Source organism: Protobothrops mucrosquamatus, unplaced genomic scaffold (genome assembly GCF_001527695.2).
Source record: "Protobothrops mucrosquamatus isolate PMUCROS unplaced genomic scaffold, P.Mucros_1.0 scaffold1407, whole genome shotgun sequence".
Classification (NCBI taxonomy): domain Eukaryota; kingdom Metazoa; phylum Chordata; class Lepidosauria; order Squamata; family Viperidae; genus Protobothrops; species Protobothrops mucrosquamatus.
In genome coordinates this window covers 139,942-158,311 of record NW_015387592.1, presented here as the reverse complement: position 1 = coordinate 158,311, position 18,370 = coordinate 139,942, and the positions used below count along the sequence as shown (strand labels likewise).

Below are 18,370 nucleotides of genomic sequence, written 5' to 3'. Positions count from 1 at the left end.
ACAACGGTAACCAATGTAACTAGCAAGGACAATACCTCCAATACCTTTTACTCCTTACAGATTCATTGGAGGTGTGCTGTCCTGCCTTTTTGAGACAAAAAACCTAATACCTGTTTGTGTGTGTGTGTGTGGTGGTGGGGGTGATGGGATCAGTGGGAGGAGGTGTGCATTAAAATTGTAAATCTATCCCAGGAAAAAAAAAAAAAGGAATATCCAGAGGTTACCAACATTGATGATGCTCTTTCTTTTACATCAATTTTCTATGCTGGGATTATTGTATCGCTTTTTGCATTCTGACAGAAAGCAGAATGCAAAAAGCAGAGACATCGTTCGCATTTCTATAAGGGAAAAAAAATAGGGCAGTGCCAATTTTTCTGCCCCCTCTCCTGTCACTGGCATAGATTATAGGAAGAAGAAAAAATATTTGCAAGAGAAGTTATTTCTTCTGTATCTTTTCTGGTATGAGACATTGTATTAGAACAAATGTGTAAGTGACAGCTGCAGAATTCTTTTTTGGTAACCACATTTTAAATTGTCTTACAAGATACTGACAAAGATGAAGGAATCATTTTTTAAAAGAAGAAATTGGACTATTCATTTTTATCTCACCATTATTGGGATCTAATTTTCTAATTAATGACACTATAATATGTTCCTTATTTTATTTTTTTTAAAAAAACAACAATTTTGATGGGGATGACAAATGTTTACCTTCTTTAAGGACATTGGTTGCTTAAGACATAAACATATCACCAGGATGTTTATGAAGTGACTGGCAATTAGAGCTCCAATTAAAAAAAATATTCTTTTTAAGTCTGGATTAGTACTGCAAGCAATACTTGGCCCTTCATGTATTGCATCAGCTTGATTTTATGGTTTTCCTTTCTCATAACAATCGTGAACCTAGACTGGTGTTTTGGTAGCCAAGCTTTCCTACCAAAAGACAGATATAAAGCTGTCATTCGGCTGCTAATGTTGTCCAACATTAGGGTAGATGTTGACAAAGAACATCACTTAGACTGAGAAAGCACTAGATTGTCTTCCAAAGGACAGTGAATCAGAACCTAAAAGCCCAAGAGGGCAGAGGAGAGTAATTGACAAGTTTACTTAACAGTTCATCATAACCTCCTTGTCTCATAAGCACACAGGACTGGCAATCTTAAGAATGACTTTTTTTTCTCACTTGTCAACTTGATGGAAGAAAAAATCCTAAAGGAAGAACTTGGTAAAAAGCTAATCTGCTAGAAGCCTGTGCATGTAATGGGTGCAGTATAAATGATTAGAATGTTAATGTTTAACAAAACTTGAATGGTTTGAAACACAGTGCAATATGGACTTTATCAAACTGATGTTTTAATGAGAAGAAGAATGCCACCAGTTGTCTTGCCAAGCCAATTTTTCTGCTTCTAAGGATATCATTGACATCTCCCTAGATATAATCAAAGAAACATCTGCACGGCTTTCAGGCTGTGATTGCTGCTGCTAGAAACCAGGGACGTATTCAGACATACGCAGGAATGGATTTGAATAAATCATACACAGGTAGACATTTAAAACCTGTGTTTGAATACCCAAAGCTATATTTTGAAAGGGGAAAAAAGAATTCTATGACATCAGAGAACGATAGTTCTTCTAAGCAGATTTGATATGGCCATGATTCCTTAATGCTATAATAAATATTTCACAGTAAAATAAAATTCAGGTATTTTTTGCAAACCTCCAACCTGTTATAATTCATTAACTACTAAAGGGAAGAATGTTTGAATGTTGTTAGAACTTAGTAAAATTTATAGGCTCAATTGCAAGGTTAGCCATTTGTGAACTGCAACTGGTATACTGTATACAGTTGTTCACTGTATATTAAATGTAGTGTTAGCCTATTCAGAAAAAAATGGAATTGTATCAGTCTCTCTAACTTTAAAGTTTTCATTTTAATGCATATGCTCTGAAAAGTTAATCTGGAAAAAAAATCTAATATTTCATTATGCCTCAGAAGATCATTACAATATAATAAACAATTATTATTGGGGCTTAAAAAACAAACATTTATATTGAGTCCCAAAACACATAGCTAATAACTTTTTTAGGATCACCAAATTCATTTAAAAGAATTAGTCCTAACAGAATTATCACATGGCTCTACTTGAATTTATTTATAATATTGCAGAAAATGTTATGCAATAAATAAAATTGGGATAGTAAGACAAATCTGAAAAACAGGTCAAACATATGTTTTTAAAGCAAAGAACCATCTTTCTAGCTGGTGTTGCTCAAAATAAAAAAAAATCCTATTGTGAAGGGGTTAAGTTTATTAACAGCTGTTTGATATTATAACTAATCTCCATGTTCAGAGGCATTTGAACCCAAGCTTGCCCTAAATTCCTCTGACACTGAGTAATTAGTGCAATTATTTATTTGTTGAATTTACATCCTAGCATGCAATGGAGCTAACAATCAGATTGTTAAAGCACAATTAAAACACAAATAAAAACATATTGAACTTTTAAAATACATCAATAAAAGTAGCAACAACCAAACAATTGCAATCAATTCCAGCACCCAGCCTTGTTTATATACTTAAAGTCTGTCTAGATCAGTATTTCTCAACCTTGGCAATTTTAAGATAGGTAGACTAACTCCCAGAATTTCCCAGTCAGCATGGGAGCCATTCAGGGAGTTGAAATCCAACTATCTTAAGGTTGAGAAATGCTGGTCTCCTTAAAATGCTTTGCCTACTGATGGAGGGATGTAATAGAGGAAGCTAAGCTGACCTCTCTTGGCAGAATCTTTTTTAAGAACCTGAGGATAGCATCCAAAAGAATTTGTTTATGCTCATAACATTGTTTTGTTGATAGTGGGATAGTGAAAGTCTGAGCATGTTCATAGAAGAGAATCACTCTCTTTCAAATGCTAAAGGACTATGATTTCCAATCAGTTTTCTATCAGTGTTAATGGCTTCAACCATCCCTTGGATGTGCTGATAAACTTGGCATAATGCTTAGTAACTTTCTTTTCTTAAAGCGATGACCATTAACAAAAGCATTCTGGGATGCTAGCTTGTCTAATTGGAGATGGGATGTGGAAACAAGGGATTTTAGACAGTTTTTAAGAGAGCATGTATAATTCAGTGGTTAAAGTATTAGCCTTGAAGCCAGGACACTGTAAATTTCTAGGCCTGCCTTAAAAATCATCAGCATGACAATGATACATCTTTGATGTTCAGAATCATTCTTTGCTTTTAATTTTTTGCAATTTTTATAAAGAGAAATGTAGAAAAAACAAAATATACCAAAGTAAAAAACAAAGAGTAATAACTGACAAATTAGTTATGAAATTGTAGAAATGAAGAAAATGAAAAATGAAAAAGACGAGTTGAAAAACAAATCTAAACAATCAATTTACTAAATTAATATTAATATATCTTACATGTCCACTTCATCATGCAATAACAATATTTCAAATTGTGCATACAATTTGTCTGTTCTTGTAAAATACTATGAAAACTATGTCAAACAGAAACACTGTTATATTTGATTAAATTAAATTTTAGCAATTTAGATTAAATTTTGATTGATTTGATTTTAAGCAACCTTTTTTAAAAAGTAGATATATTACACATTTTTGATCATCCAATTTGTTTGGATATTTGGGGAACTAATACCTTTTTTATTGATATAATTTTGCCATTCTGTGTTCTGATATAGCCACTAATCCTCAAAAACATCAGACTTCACAAACCATCACTGTTGAAAAAAAAGTGTTATGATTTATGAAGCTTTATTGGTCCCTGAACAGATAGTAGCAAAGTAGCAAAATATTTAATGACATGTAACTAGATATGTTATCCGTTTTAAAAACTCTGAAGTTAATTTCTGACCCCATGGATTAGTTCAGTCAATTTTCTTAATCAGACTTAACACATTTCACTTTTTTGTTGTCTTATATAAACCTATTGTCATAGTTCCGACAGATGAAACTCTTCGAAAGAAACTTTAAGGCATTGTTTACCTTAAAGAATCTTTATTTTGAGTAGCATAATATCGGCACTTCATAATTGAAGCCAAAAACTGAATTCCCCTCCCCTGAGCACATAATATCAAAAGCACAATTCCCTCCTCCAATTAACATTCATAAATCACATTCCCCAATTAGCTTGAAGCATGGGCTTCCTCTCCAGTTCTCCAGCCTGCCAATACCTTATCAGCTCTGGTTACAATAACCTTGTTTCTCACACTAGGTTTAGTGTTGTTATGTCTAGCTGACCTCTCGTTCACATCCCCTCTCCCAGCATCATCTAACTCTAGAAGCAAAAGGTAAAAGATGGCCACATTTCCATCTGTTGTCAATGCAAAAAGATCCGATGTTAGCAGCGTTGACACCTATCAGTTCATTGCATTATGCAAACCCAGATCATTCATTTAATAATCATTTAATAAACTAAATGCATTGTGCAACCCACGCACTGGCCATATGATAGAATCAGAGGTGTTCATAGGAGCCAATGTTTTCACCAAGACGAAAGCAGCTCTCTTTCATTCATATGTCTCTGTGCAAAAAATCAAAATGCAGATAAAAAAGGAGCTTCTTTCATTATTTGCCCCCCCCAACCCCATTTTAAACTCCTTTGGGCAGAAGGGCAATTATATACTATTGCATGCATGTAAGATAAACAGTAGTGAGACTCACTTGCCTTCCATGAAGGAATGTTGACTGACTCTGAAACTCCACTGTCCTTTACTTATACCACTATAGCTTTATGAATGCCTGCTGAATAAGGGCAAATAAAACTTTTTGCTAAGAAGATTTACAGCTTAACATTATGCTGGCAATAGTGGTGGCTGAAAAGAGCTAGAGAAGTTGAACAGAACTACTGTGTCACAGTCATGGTATTTTTATGGGAAAGATATATTACTACAGTTTGCCGTTGAAATATTTCTTTATCCGTAAGATAAATCGTAACACAGAGACATGTTTAAAGGGTTTAATGGAAATATTGTTTATTTCACACAAAGCAGAACATAGTATTATATGGTAAAACATACCTTTTCTTTGTACTTCATTCAATTTCAAAATGTTACAAAATCAGTCAGTGTCATCTGTTAAAATAGCAACTGTCAATAAGCAATTATAATTTATTTGTATGTCAAACTGATAAAAAATTGCCGCAAAAAAGAGAAAAAAGTTTAAGAAAAAGATGTCAGGAAAATATCTGCAAAGAATATTACAGGATGACCCAGTTTTGCAAAGGCTTTAACACCCAGTTCTTTTTGTCTGTTGTAAGGGTTGAATTGCTTCTAAACTGTGGCCCATGTTAAACTTTTCAGGGTTTATGTGCTGATATTATGTATCACAATCTTGAACAGCATCAACTGTGTAACTTGTAACTTTATTGTTTGCCTGTTCTGGCCTGTAAGCAAAGGGCCAACTCATGTAAGAGAATCTATGATAGTTAACAAAAACAAAATCTGGCTTAAAACCGTGGCTGTCATTGATTTAGAAGGTACCATTTCCTTGACATTGATTTCTTTCAACATTTCCTGTTTCTAAAATGCTACTCCAATCATCCTGGTAATCATCCTTTTGATTGTTCAGATCTGGCAATATCCTATAGCCTAATTTATATGATATAAATTGGGCAAAAATCCCAGTCAGGGGCTGAATTTTAACTATGACGCCAGAATCACATTATCAAGAAACATAATTTTTTTTCAGTTTTATCTTGCCTTTAGGATCTGGAGCCTAACAATATAAAGAGAGACAGTTTGCCATAATGATGAAGGCATCAGGCTAGAAACCAGGAGAGCGTGAGTCCTACCTTGGGCAGAAAGACAGCTGGGTGATCTTGAGCCAGTCACTTTCTCTCAGCCCTAGGAAGGAGGCAATAACAAACCACTTCTACAAAATCATGCCAAGAAATGGATGCGATTGAATAGAAGAAATATACAAACACAGACACAGACACACACACAAGTTTGTAGGAGAAAGCTGTGGGTTAAAAATAAAATGCCAGAATCAATTCCAATGGTTTGGAATCTGTCCTTGGCTTGCTGAGGATCTTTTGTGATGAGCAGGGCAAATTAAAGGAATATTCTGAAATAAGATAGGATTGCCTCCCTAGGCTGGATAGGAACAGTCCACACTGTAACATAAGCAGGAGCAGGTTTTACACAAACCTACTTAAACCCATTTTATGTTATATTAAAAATATTTTAAGTTATAGGAGAAATTCAGTGTATTTTGCTCTGACATCAGCTGCCAGCTGGATATCAACCATCAATCAATATTCAGGCTAATATACAATACAAATAATTGCCTCTGAATAGTATCCAACTTGTTTCGGGCAAAAGAAGAAAAAAAGGAATAATAACGCCCATTTATTTCATTTCAAAATCGGGAGGTTAAAACCGTGCTAGAAGTTCTCCATCTTCTCAAGTCCGCAACATGGCATTTGAACGACCCTCCACGCTGGGCGACTGGCCCTCGGCGCCGCGCTCCGGAGCACCGCATCCGCAGCTCGCACCCCCAGCGGGAGCCACCGCCACCCTCCAGGCAAGGCAAAGAAGCCCATGTGCCGCAGCCGTCCGCGGGGCGAAACGCATCGGAAGCGCTCCCTTCGCGACTGCAGGCCCCGCCCCGCCCCGCCCCGCCTTTCCCTCCGCGCTGCTCCGCCCCCTGCCACAGAGTCAGCCGCCAGGGAGAGTCGCGCAGGCGCTGGGACGTGGCGGAGGGGACGGCGAGGACCGGAGGATGGGCTACCGCCTCGCGCCGCTCGTGCTGCTCCTGTGCCTTTCCTGGGGCGGCCGGGAGCGCCTTCCAGGGGCCGAGGCCGCCCGAAGGCGAGGACCCACCGTGACCGCGAAGGTGACTGTCGCCCTGAGGGGAGGAGCCAGAGTGCGGGAGGGATATAGGCCCCTCCCCTTCCCCACCTCCCCCCCCCCACCGCTGCAGAGGCTAAAAAGTTAACTTCGGGAGGCGGGCGCTGCTTCGCCTCGACGGTTTCCAAGGCGTTTCTCCCCGCTTGGCTTGTTTCTTTGCCTTTTTCCTCATGCACGAGCTGTGGGGTTTTGCAGCGTCGTCTGCAAAGCCCCGCTTGAATTGCAGAAACCGTGCACCAATTTTACAGTCCTCTCTGCCCATCCCTCTTGTGACTTCGGTGACTTTTGTCATTTGACCGCCCCCTTACCCCAGTAACGGGGGTCACGCCGTAAGGCTGCTTTTGGGGAGTGTCAGTATGGATGAGTATGAGTATGGATGAGTATGGGTGACCAGGATGGAGGCATTAGACCAGGGGTCCTCAAACTTGGCCACTTTAAGACTTGTGGACTTCAACTCCCAGAATTCACCAGCCAGCATAGCTGGCTGGTGAATTCTGGGAGTTGAAGTCCACAAGTCTTAAAGTGGCCAAGTTTGAGGACCCTTGCATTAGACTTTTTAAAGATTGGCTGACAGTATGGAGACAGCCTGTCACTTGATGTCAGCCCTCAAGATAGCCAACTCAAGAAACAGACATCACAAAGGATCACAGGAATAATACAGGTAGTCCTCAGCTTACAACAGTTCATTTAGTTGAACGGTCATTTAATGACCGTTCAAAGTTACAACAGCACTGAAAAAGGCGACTTAGGACCGTTTTTCACACTTAACAACTGTAGCGGCATTCCCCACGGTCGCATGATCAAAATTCAGATGCTTGGCAAGTGGCTCATCTTTATGACCGTTGCAGGGTCCTGGGGTCATGTGATCCCCTTTTGCGACCTTCTGACTAGCAAAGTCAATGGGGAATCCCAATTCACTTAACAACCTTGTTACTATCTTAACGAATGCAACGATTCACATAAGAACTGTGGCAAGAAAAGTCATAAAATGGGGCAAACTCACTTAACAAATGTTTCACTTAGCAACATAAATATTGGGCTCAATTGTGGTTGAACGGTACAGTCACAGAATTTTGTAGTTTGCCAGAGTTTTTCTTTGTTCCCTCTTGTCAAACAAAACAAGGATTATTTTGAATTTCTTACGCTTTCTCCTCTCTCAGAACTAAGTTATCTTTTCTTCTTTCTTAACAGTTTCTGCATACCTTTGTCAATGTTATCTCTTCCTGGGCTATTTTTGTATACTGGAAGAACAGTATAGATGTATCCAAAAATAATCTAGCTGACTGGGCCAGTGAAGCAGAGGAGGTGTATAGAATAAGTGAGGAGATCTATGCTAAGATGACAGTCTCCTGCTTCATTCCAGAATATGTCCTACATCCCACTGATCTATAGGATGGACTGTTTTTGTACACAGGTCTACTGATCTTCCTTTTGCTGGGGTTAGAATGGGAAATTGGCAAACCTGTTGTCCATTTCACACATACTTCCAAATAATATCTATTGCAAGAGAAGGACAGTTGGCAGGAACAAGCCATGGCAATCAGTACCTGAAGTAGCCTATGGAGTACTCAAAATAACTTCATTGTTATTTATTTTTAATGATTTTTTAAAACTTTGTATTGTATTGTATTAAACTGTTTTTAAACTGGCTGTAAGCCGCCCTGAGTCCTACGGGAGAAGGGCGGGGTATAAATATAATAAAATGAAAATGAAATGAAATTGTAAAAGTAATAAATGGAGTTATCTGATGCTTGTTAGCAGGAACAGTAAAAAGAACTATAGCACACTGATTAGTGTCAGAACCACTAATAGACAGCTGGTACAACCTAGCTCTTTTTCCCAGTTTAATTCAGTTTTCCATGCAGAAAGAGCTATTCCCATTTCCAAAACAGAGATGTGCAACTTGGCCAGTAAGAGCTGAGAAAATTCCAGTGCACAATTTTGCCATCTGTTTTATCAGTGATATGTTGTATTATGTTCATACACCAAGACTTACATCCGGAGAAAACACACCTTTAAACCCAAAATAGCTAAAGATAAATGTAGACTGTGTCTGCAGAATTTTTGTGTGTGCTGCAATTAGTTGATCAAGAGAATGAGTTTTAGCACATTCTAGAAGCATTGAAGTATTGTTCTATTGAAATAACAGCAATGAGGACAGGCTTTACATTGCTTCAGTAATGGCTGTTATAAGACACTTGAAATCACTAGTGAGGATCCTGCTTGAATATGTTTGTGAACGAAGGAACTGGAATGAACTTGAGATAAAAACTTCCTACAGGAAGAACCAGTTTCTATAGATAGGAGAAGACTCCATCACTATTGGATACATATCATTGATTTGTGCAAGAGCATCAATCTGCTGGAGGCATGTAGCAGTCGGACTGTGACTTACAGTTGAATTTGGGTTAAAGTATATAGACTTTCTTTAGGCAATACAGCCTTGGAAGCTGTGACTGGAAGGTTTATCCCTTAAAAACACATCCCTTAAAATTGAAACAATATAATTATGAATGTATGAAAAGTAGTAGAGAAAAGGTAAATGTAAGGTCAGTAATTTTAAATGTACTTGTCTCAGATTATTCTTTCAGTGTGCATGTGTGTATATATGAATAGAAGAACCTACACCAAGATTTGTCAATATAATTTGTTAACTTTGTTTAGTGAGAACTGCTTAAGAAGGTGAGATGAAGAAGCTTTTTGCTTCCATGCTTTCAGATTATTTCTTAAGATGTGTCCTAAGAAAGTTTTATATGTAATATTAACAACAAGAAGCAAGGAAAAATCTTGGGCAGGCAAAAAAAAATATAGATAGGTAAGGATTTTCTCAACCTTAGAACTTAAAAAAAATATTTTGTTTTTTCTTAAAATTTAATTGCTTCGAAAGAGTAGTTTCCCTTCAATTTGTTTTTATTTTATGAAACTCCATAGTAGAAGAGGATAAATGAGAAGTGATTCTTGTCCTGCATAGATTGTATAATTATTATCCACTGCTCTAGAAGTATACAGTATTTGCAATAAAGCATTTGCGATGAAGCAAAGTAATACTAGCTACTTTTTTCTGAGCTGATCTTGCCTTGTATCTCAGCAGATTGGCTAGAGCAGGGGTGTCAAACTCAATTTCACTGAGGGCCGCATCAGCATTGTGGGGGGGGGCAGGTGAGTATGGCCAAAGTGGGTGCAGCCTACTGGGTGGGCGTGGATGGAATAGGTGTGGCCTACTGGGTGGTCGTGGCCAGTTCTACATCATTTGCGTCAAGGGTGCCTATGGGGGCCTGGGCAGAAGTGGGACAGATCTGAGGGTCTCTGGCAGAAGGGGGTGGGACAGGGGCAAGTGCCAAGGCATGGTCCACCGGGGCAAATGCCAAGATGGCCACCACAAAATTGTACATTGGCTCCCGGCTGGCCTGGGCCAGGGCCAAGGCAGCGGGGGCCGTTCCCTCATTGTTTCCAGGATGGCTTCGCGGGCCACATGAAACCACTTCGTGGGCCGCATCCAGCCCCCAGGCCTTGTGTTTGACATGTCTGGGCTAGATGTATGAATGGAGCACCAAAAAGAATACATAAACATATGTCCCTATTTGCCTGTAATCAGGACACCAGTAGCAAGTATGGTTTCAGATTATGTTTTAGTATCTAAAGCCCATAGTTGATTCAGTGCTTCTGTTCATAAATCATCCTTAGTGAAATTTTTTTTACTGCTTTGTATGAACCTTGTGTGATATAATGCTGTTAAACTAATTATTCAAAAAAATAAACTAGTGGTTTTCTGAATTAAAAAGGAGATAACACAAACATAATGTAAGCAGGCCAGAGTCACTTAGTTGAGTTGAGATGCTATAGAAATTGAATAAACAAATAATTCTATTTTTCTTGTTATTAACGAATCTTGGTAAAGAGACCTATAGTAGCGCTTTCCTTTTACTAATTGTCTAAATATTTATATTATTCTAAAATATTAGGGTATTTAATTAGACCATTGGAAAATGGTTTGATTTCATGTAGAAATATGGGATGTTGCTATGCCCTGGTTATTTAGCTGGAACAAAAAAGAACAAAAGCCAGGTGGGTTCTAACATTTGACAATCTGAAAACCTTGGGGTGGATTTGTAATTCCCTTACTGTATAGAGTTAGTCACTATAATAAATAGCAAATTTCAATAGATATCAAATCAGGACCAATTGATGAGGAATCCTGATTTTTCTTGAGATAGACACTGAAAAGCATAAAAGAATAATGGCCATTTTAATAACACTTAATTCTTATACCTGTTTTGCAGCATATGCAGTTCATATAATCATATAACCATCTGTGCTTCCAAACTCAAGAGCCCCTACCTTTAACCCCAATTTCTAATTTTGGGGGAGTTCTGAAACCTGGATCATATCACTGCTTTGCCACCCCTCCTTCCTGTTCTGCTTTCCTAACATATTTCTGAAAGGGAGCTTAGGGCAGACATTATGAGATCATAGCCCAGTGGAAACTGTGATCTTAAAAAGATTGACATTTTGGTATCAGTTAACAAAGCTCATCCATCATGGTTTAATATTCTTCTGTGTATTGCTTTCTAGCCAATGGACAGCTTCATTGAAGCTTGAATCTAAATATCTACCAGTTTATAAATACTTAAAAATACAGCCGATCTCACCATCCAAGTGACTCTGAGCAGTTTAGAAATAAAACCACATAAAAGAGATAATTAAAAGCTAAATTAAAACAGAATGAAGAACAGAATAAAAACAAGTTAAAAGATGGCAGGAATGCATCTAGGCCATTAAGTACCCCAGGGGTGGGTTCCCCATCCCCCCCGTCTCCAATCCCTATGCCAATTGGCAGAGTCAAGTCTTCATGTTCTTTTAGAAAGTCAAAAGAATGGGGACCAATCTCACCTCTGGGGACAAGATATTCTGGGCGGGGGGCAGTGGCAGAAACCACACCAGTCAAAATTTCTTTAACTGATGGGGTCCCTAAATACATCTCCTGCCTGATGGGACAGACTGATGTAATTGGAACAAGATGGTTCTTCAGGTAATTTCTTAGCTTTTGCCAAGACCATGGTGTGTGAGGACGGCAGGCAGTTTTGGCGTTGTTGGCAGGATATGTATTCACTGGGTAACAGCATGGTTTTTTTATTGCCATTTTTATTATTTTTTTAAAGGAAAGCTCATAGTGTTTTCCTTCTCTAAATCTTAGCATTTAAACTAAGTAGCTACTGTATTGTGTTAAGTGAAAAATCATGATCGCTTAATAAGATCTGAATATTGCTTTCTTTAATCGTGAACTTGGATAGCTTGACTATTGATGGGAGCCAAAATGGACTGACTGAGAAACACTGAGAAGTAACAACTTTTGATGCAGTGATGAAAAAGTTGAAAAAGTTCGTTCTTTAAAACTCTTAAGTGGATAAACTCAATACCCCTTACTACCCAAAAGCAGTCCAATGACAACTGAAAATTTTGAATAGACATAGTTTTGAATCTTGGTTAGAAAATAAAAAACAACAACAAAGAAAAATATTAAAGTGTTGTGTAGCATGGATAGACAGTGAAGAGTATTTCTGTTAGAAAGTCAGGAATTGTTATAACATTTGACTCTATGACTTACTTACACAGCTGTATTTCTGAACTTGTAATCCACTTGATACAGACCTTTATAACCTTGAGATCATAATGTAGGAAGGTTATAAAAGTATAAGCCTTAGTTTATATATATGCATAGTTAGTGGTAGAAAACAAGTGTAGCTAATATTTCTTTACATTCTGAAATGGGTAGCATGAAACTTATGAAGTGACTATTCCCATCTCCATGCTATAAATATAATCTAGAGAAGTGGGAGAAGACATTGAGAAATGATAAACCAAAAGGCTTTTTTCCTGATTAAAGATCTTGTTAGAAAAGTTCCTTCTACAACCTGAAAAGCACATTATTTAGAATACAACTGTTTATCTTCTACTAAATAGCTAATAAATAGCCTAGTCTAATAATGATATATTGACAGTGATTCCTTTTTCTATTTTTGAAAATTTCCAGGTGTTCTTTGATGTACAGATTGGTGACAGAAATGCTGGCAGAATTGTAATTGGCTTGTTTGGAAAGGTAGTACCAAAGACAGTAGAAAACTTCATTAAACTTGCAACTGGAGAGGTAAGAGCTTTTTAAAAAGCTTTGTTTTCATATTTAATAGAAAAGAAATATATGTACTTAATAGTAGTAGTAATTTTGTCACATGTCCTTATTTATCTGATGTCAGTAGTGACTGATCCATTATTTTCTAGCAATAGACAAAAGTTCAAGTTTTCCTTTTCAGTTCAGAGTTGACGTCTTGAAGGTTCTCCTCCAGGCCTGGTTGGCTTGGTGCAGGGGGGGGATAGAGTGAGCTGGTCTCTCCCCCTCATACAGAAAAGGTATAGAAATTAAGCCAGGGGTGGGTGTAGATCTGATTACTACTAACAGGATGTTCTGATTTTTTCCTCATTTAAATTAAATAGCCAAACACACAATAGTTGTTTTGTTAAACATTTAATTGCATCCATTGTTAATTGTAGCAACTTTACTGAACTGCAACTGTGTCGTTTTAAATTTTAGAAAGGATTTGGTTATAAAGGAAGCAAATTTCATCGTGTAATCAAAGATTTTATGATTCAAGGAGGTGACTTTACAGCTGGAGATGGTACTGGAGGTAACACTGCTTTCTTTATAGAATATTTACATTGCCAGGTCCAAATATCAGAAGAGTGCTGATAGCCTTGTCCTTTGGACCATCTTTCAGAGATTCTGGTGGCTTTTCATGAGGCTTTAAAAACCTAGCTATGTGCTCCTGAATTTGGTCTCCCCCCGTCATATAGAAAGTGTGGGTCAAAATTAAGTTGGGGTGGGTGTAGCTCTATTACTAACAGGCCTCATTTCTTGGCTTCACTGACAATTATTATGATAATTGTCTTGGCTGCTGTATATATTTATTTTTTGGCAGTTTTTAATTGTTTTAGCATTGTTTGCTGCCCATTGGTTGAGATGGAAAACTATAGAAATTAAATATAAATAAATAAAGCAATTTAAAGCTGTATAATACAGTGCATTCAGAAAGTATTCAGACCCCCTTCACTCTTGTCAATTTTGTTATGCTGCAGCCTGACTCTATAGTTGGTGTAATTCATTTTTTTCTCATTAATCTACACTCCATAACTCTCAAATGGAAGAAGTTTGGCAGAACCAGGACTCTTCCAAGAACTGGTCACCTGGTCAAACCGAGCAATCGGGGAAGAAGGGCCTTAGTAAGAGTGACCAAGTACCCCATGGTCACTCTGACAAAGCTCCAGAGTCCTGTGTGGAGATGGGACAGAATTTCAGAAGGACAACCATCATTGCAGCCCTTCACCGATCTGGGCTTTATGGCAGAGTGGCTAGATAGCAGCCTCTCCTAAGTGCAGAACACATGAAAATCCCTTGCAGTTTGTGAAAACGCACCTGAAGGATTCTCAAACTGTGAGAAACAAGATTCTCTGTTCAGTCTTGATGAAACCAAGATTAAACAGTTATGTCTGGAGGAAACCAGGCACCGCTCATCACTTGCCCAATATCATCCCAACAGTGAAGCATGGCAGTGGGAGCATCATGCTGTGGGGATGATTTTCAGCAGCAGGGACTGGGAAACTGGTCAGGTTGAGGAAAAGCTGAATGGAGCAAAGTACAGAGATATCCTCAATGAAAACCTTTCCACAGCACTCAGGACCTCAGACTGGGCCGAAGGTTCACTTTCCAACATGACAACAGCACACAGCCAAGACAAAACAGGAGTGGCTTAGGGACAACTCTGTGAATGTCCTAGAGTGGCCAGAACCCTGACTTGAACCCTATTGAACATCTCAGGAGACACCTGAAAATGGCTCTCCACCAATGGTCGCCATCCAACCTGACTGAGCTTGAGAAGATTTGCAAGGAAGAATGGCACAAAATCCCTCAATCCAGATGTGCAAAGCTTGTCATGTCATACCTAAAAAGACTTGTGACTTTAATTGCTGCTTCAACAAAGTACTGAGTGAAGGGTCTGAATACCAATGCCAATATGATATTTCAGTTTTTTCTTTTTAATAAATGTACAGCCATTTCTAAAATTCTGCTTTTGTCATTATGGGGTACTGAGTGTAGATTAATGACAAAAAATAATTTCAACTACTGTAGAATTAGGCTGCAGAATAACAAAATTGACAAAAGTGAAGAAGGTCTGAATACTTTCTGAATGAACTGTATGTACCCTTTCTGATTGTTTTCTTCAACAAAATATATCTAAATATGGCATATCATAAAAATAAAAACATTTCTCTTTAAATATATCACACTATAATATAATATAATATAATATAATATAACTGTGCACCATCCGGTACATACATGATGTAATGTGTATTAAAACAGGACCCCAGCCTGTGGGCAGCAGCCCACTACTGGCTGTGGCCTAACTCCCACCGGGCTATGTGAGGGGCTGGTTGGTGCATGTACATCTGCATAAGCAGCGCTGTGAGTGTTGGGTGCATTTGCGGCTCCACTTGCGTGACCCTCATTGCAGGCACTTGTGACCCCACTTGCATGAGCTTCGTCAGCGTTTGTGGCCCCACTCTTGCAAGCCTCGTGGGCATCTGCAGTCCGACTCATGCGAGCCTCATTGCAGGTGCTTGTGGCTCCACTCGCACGAGTATTGCCGCAAATGTCGTGGGTGCTCATGCATGTGCATGCACGTGCATATGTGCCTGCCCCGCCCACAAAATCATCCCCTCTCCCCCCCCACTCTAGGCCGCCAACACGGAAAGGTTGGGGAACTCTGTATTAAAACACACATACACACACATCTACTCATACTCTTAAATTTTTGCGTGGCAACAACTTCCCTTAAACTAGTCTGACTCTAGTTGAAGACATTTTGCGTAGCTCTACTAGCGAGGGCCCTGTGTTGTAAAACTTTCTAAACAATGCTTTTATAGTCTTGCTTCCTCTGATGAAAAACAGTATTTTGTTATCTAGGAAAAAGCATCTATGGAGATAGATTTCCTGATGAAAACTTCAAACTAAATCACTATGGCATTGGTTGGATCAGCATGGCTAATTCTGGCCCAAACACTAATGGCTCCCAGTTCTTCATTGCTGTAACAAAGCCTGGCTGGTTAGATGGCAAACATGTAGTATTTGGAAAAGTCATTGATGGAATGGTAGGTGAAATCTACAATGCTTTTATTTATTAGAAATAAAACACTGTTCTGAGTGTAAGTTTCTTTAGTTCAAAAGGTGTACTAGTTGCATACTTTCAGTGAAAAGTTAATGATACATACAAAAAGCATCTTATTGATGGAGAAAGGGTTGTGTAATTCTCTAGCTGGTTAGAATTACCTTTTGTTTCATTTTCAGCATCAAGCAAGAATTTCTTACCCTTATTTCCTTTGCAAAATATAAGGGAAAGGTTTTAGATTTTGTTAATTTGTCAGTAAGATTGTAGGTGGTACAGTGTTTATATTCTGTTGATGATTTAGCAGTTTTACAGAGAGCTACAGCAACGGAGACAGCTTTCACTCAGATTTAGTTTCTTCTAGAACAGGGGTCCCCAACCCCTGGTCCATGGACCAGTACCGGTCCGCGGCATGCCAGCAACCGGTCCACACAAACAAGCAAAGCCCCATTCGTGGGATGCAGGCAGCACACAAACCCACACATTCTCTGGTCCGTGGAAAAACATTTCTCCATGGAACTGGTCCCTGGTGCCCAAAAGGTTGGGGACCTCTGTCCTAGAAGGCAAGCCCCACCATTACATCTGATCATAGCTGTGATGCAAAGTTGATTTTTTTGACTGAAAAGCCGTTTATATAAACAACTTTGAAATGAGGAATTTTTGTAAAGGATTTACAAAAAATTTTTTGTAAATTTTTTCATCAAAAGCCTTTCTCTCTTTAGTCAGTAGTACATGATATTGAACTTCAGGCAACAGATGACCATGACCGGCCTCTTCAGGACTGTGTGATCATTAACAGTGGAAAAATAGATGTAAAAGAACCCTTTGTGATTGAAGTAGATGATTGGAGAAGTTGACAGAAATAGGAGCACCTGAGCTGCAGTAACGTCTGGTTATCACTGTGTGAGGCTTCTATCAGAAAATACTTTGCAGAGACTATACAAGGTCACCTTGCAGGTAAAAAAAATACCTGGGTATTAAATGAGGAAATGTTATGCTATTACTTTTCTAGGGTAAAACATTTCATAGGTGTTGATTTAAAGAGATTGACACTGAGATTATCTTTGCAGCATACAATACAAATGTTTATAGCCCCTTGTTCTTTGTTTACTAGTATCCACCTTATGAATATTTTTAATCTCTTTACGTAATAATTTTGAAACTTTGAACAAAGCCCCTCATTTTTCAACCAGCACTTCTACAGTATATATTACGGTATGTGGATTTCCTAATTTATGAATTTGAAAATAGACATGAAAAAATTACTATGTAATTGAACAAATTATGCTGACATAACAAATACCTTGCATCATCCTTTTCAACAATACATAGATATCATTTATTAAAAGACTTCCCTTCCAACTAGACTTTGGTTTGAATTTGTCAAAATGCAAAATATGTCATTATAGTTACATATTACTTTTATAATTTTATCGTTTAAATCTTGTTTACTTACCTTGTGTACAAATATTAAACTACTGGTGAAAGATACACTGTTTTAAAGCAATGCTCTATTTTGTCATGCCTAATTTATTATTAATCCAGATCAATTAGTTTTAAAAGATGTAAATATATTTTCATTTTCTATACCTAACACAATAGTAATAATATAAACCGAGGCAAGAATATTATTTATTGTCATGAATTATTTTCCTTATTGCTGCCCATATTCATTACAGCTAACAATAAGGAGCAAAACATGGGTACTTGAAATCATAAAAACTGTTAACATCACTGTTAAACCAGTTCAGAGTGAAAAGGCTTGACCATAAAAGCCTAGACATATTTCAAAACAGTGGAAAAATGTTAGGGCTGAATGAAACGGGGAATTGAATTTTGTTCAGCATTGGAGAAAGTTTTCTCCTGGGTGACAGACAAATGGACTTCAGAAAATGAAGGTATTTTTAAGAAGTCTTTCCTTGACAGGTTCACAGTATTTGGATCCGAGGCAGGAAAGCTGCTTTGAAGAGGATCTGAGTATACTGTCTGCACCTGCTGTTGCCTCTTTGAGCAATAATATCTACTGCTTGATCAGGTTTGATGGTATCGCTGACCGAGGAGATGGAAAATCCCCAATGGCATTCAGGAAGTCATTTTAACATTGGCTAAAGTTCATACCAATGGCCAACCTAAAGCTGCCCAGAGAACGATCTGCCAAGACAACTGAAATACAGGAAAATTTACCTCTGACTGCAACTGCCCTTGAAGAGGATAACTAGAATATGTTCTGCTGTGCCAGGTACCCATCGGCACAGAGTCATAATTGTTATGGTAGACGTG

General features: G+C 38.2%; 1 protein-coding gene across 1 annotated transcript; it reads left to right on the top strand.

Moving 5' to 3' along the window:
• The first annotated feature begins 6,747 nt into the window (after positions 1-6,747).
• PPIC (peptidylprolyl isomerase C) lies at positions 6,748-17,581 on the top strand. The gene is made up of 5 exons (XM_015821839.1): positions 6,748-6,861; positions 12,907-13,020; positions 13,462-13,555; positions 15,892-16,076; positions 16,813-17,581. The coding sequence occupies exons 1-5, from the start codon at positions 6,748-6,750 to the stop codon at positions 16,945-16,947; spliced, it is 642 nt and encodes a 213-aa protein (XP_015677325.1). The 3' UTR covers positions 16,948-17,581.
• Positions 17,582-18,370: the final 789 nt, after the last annotated feature.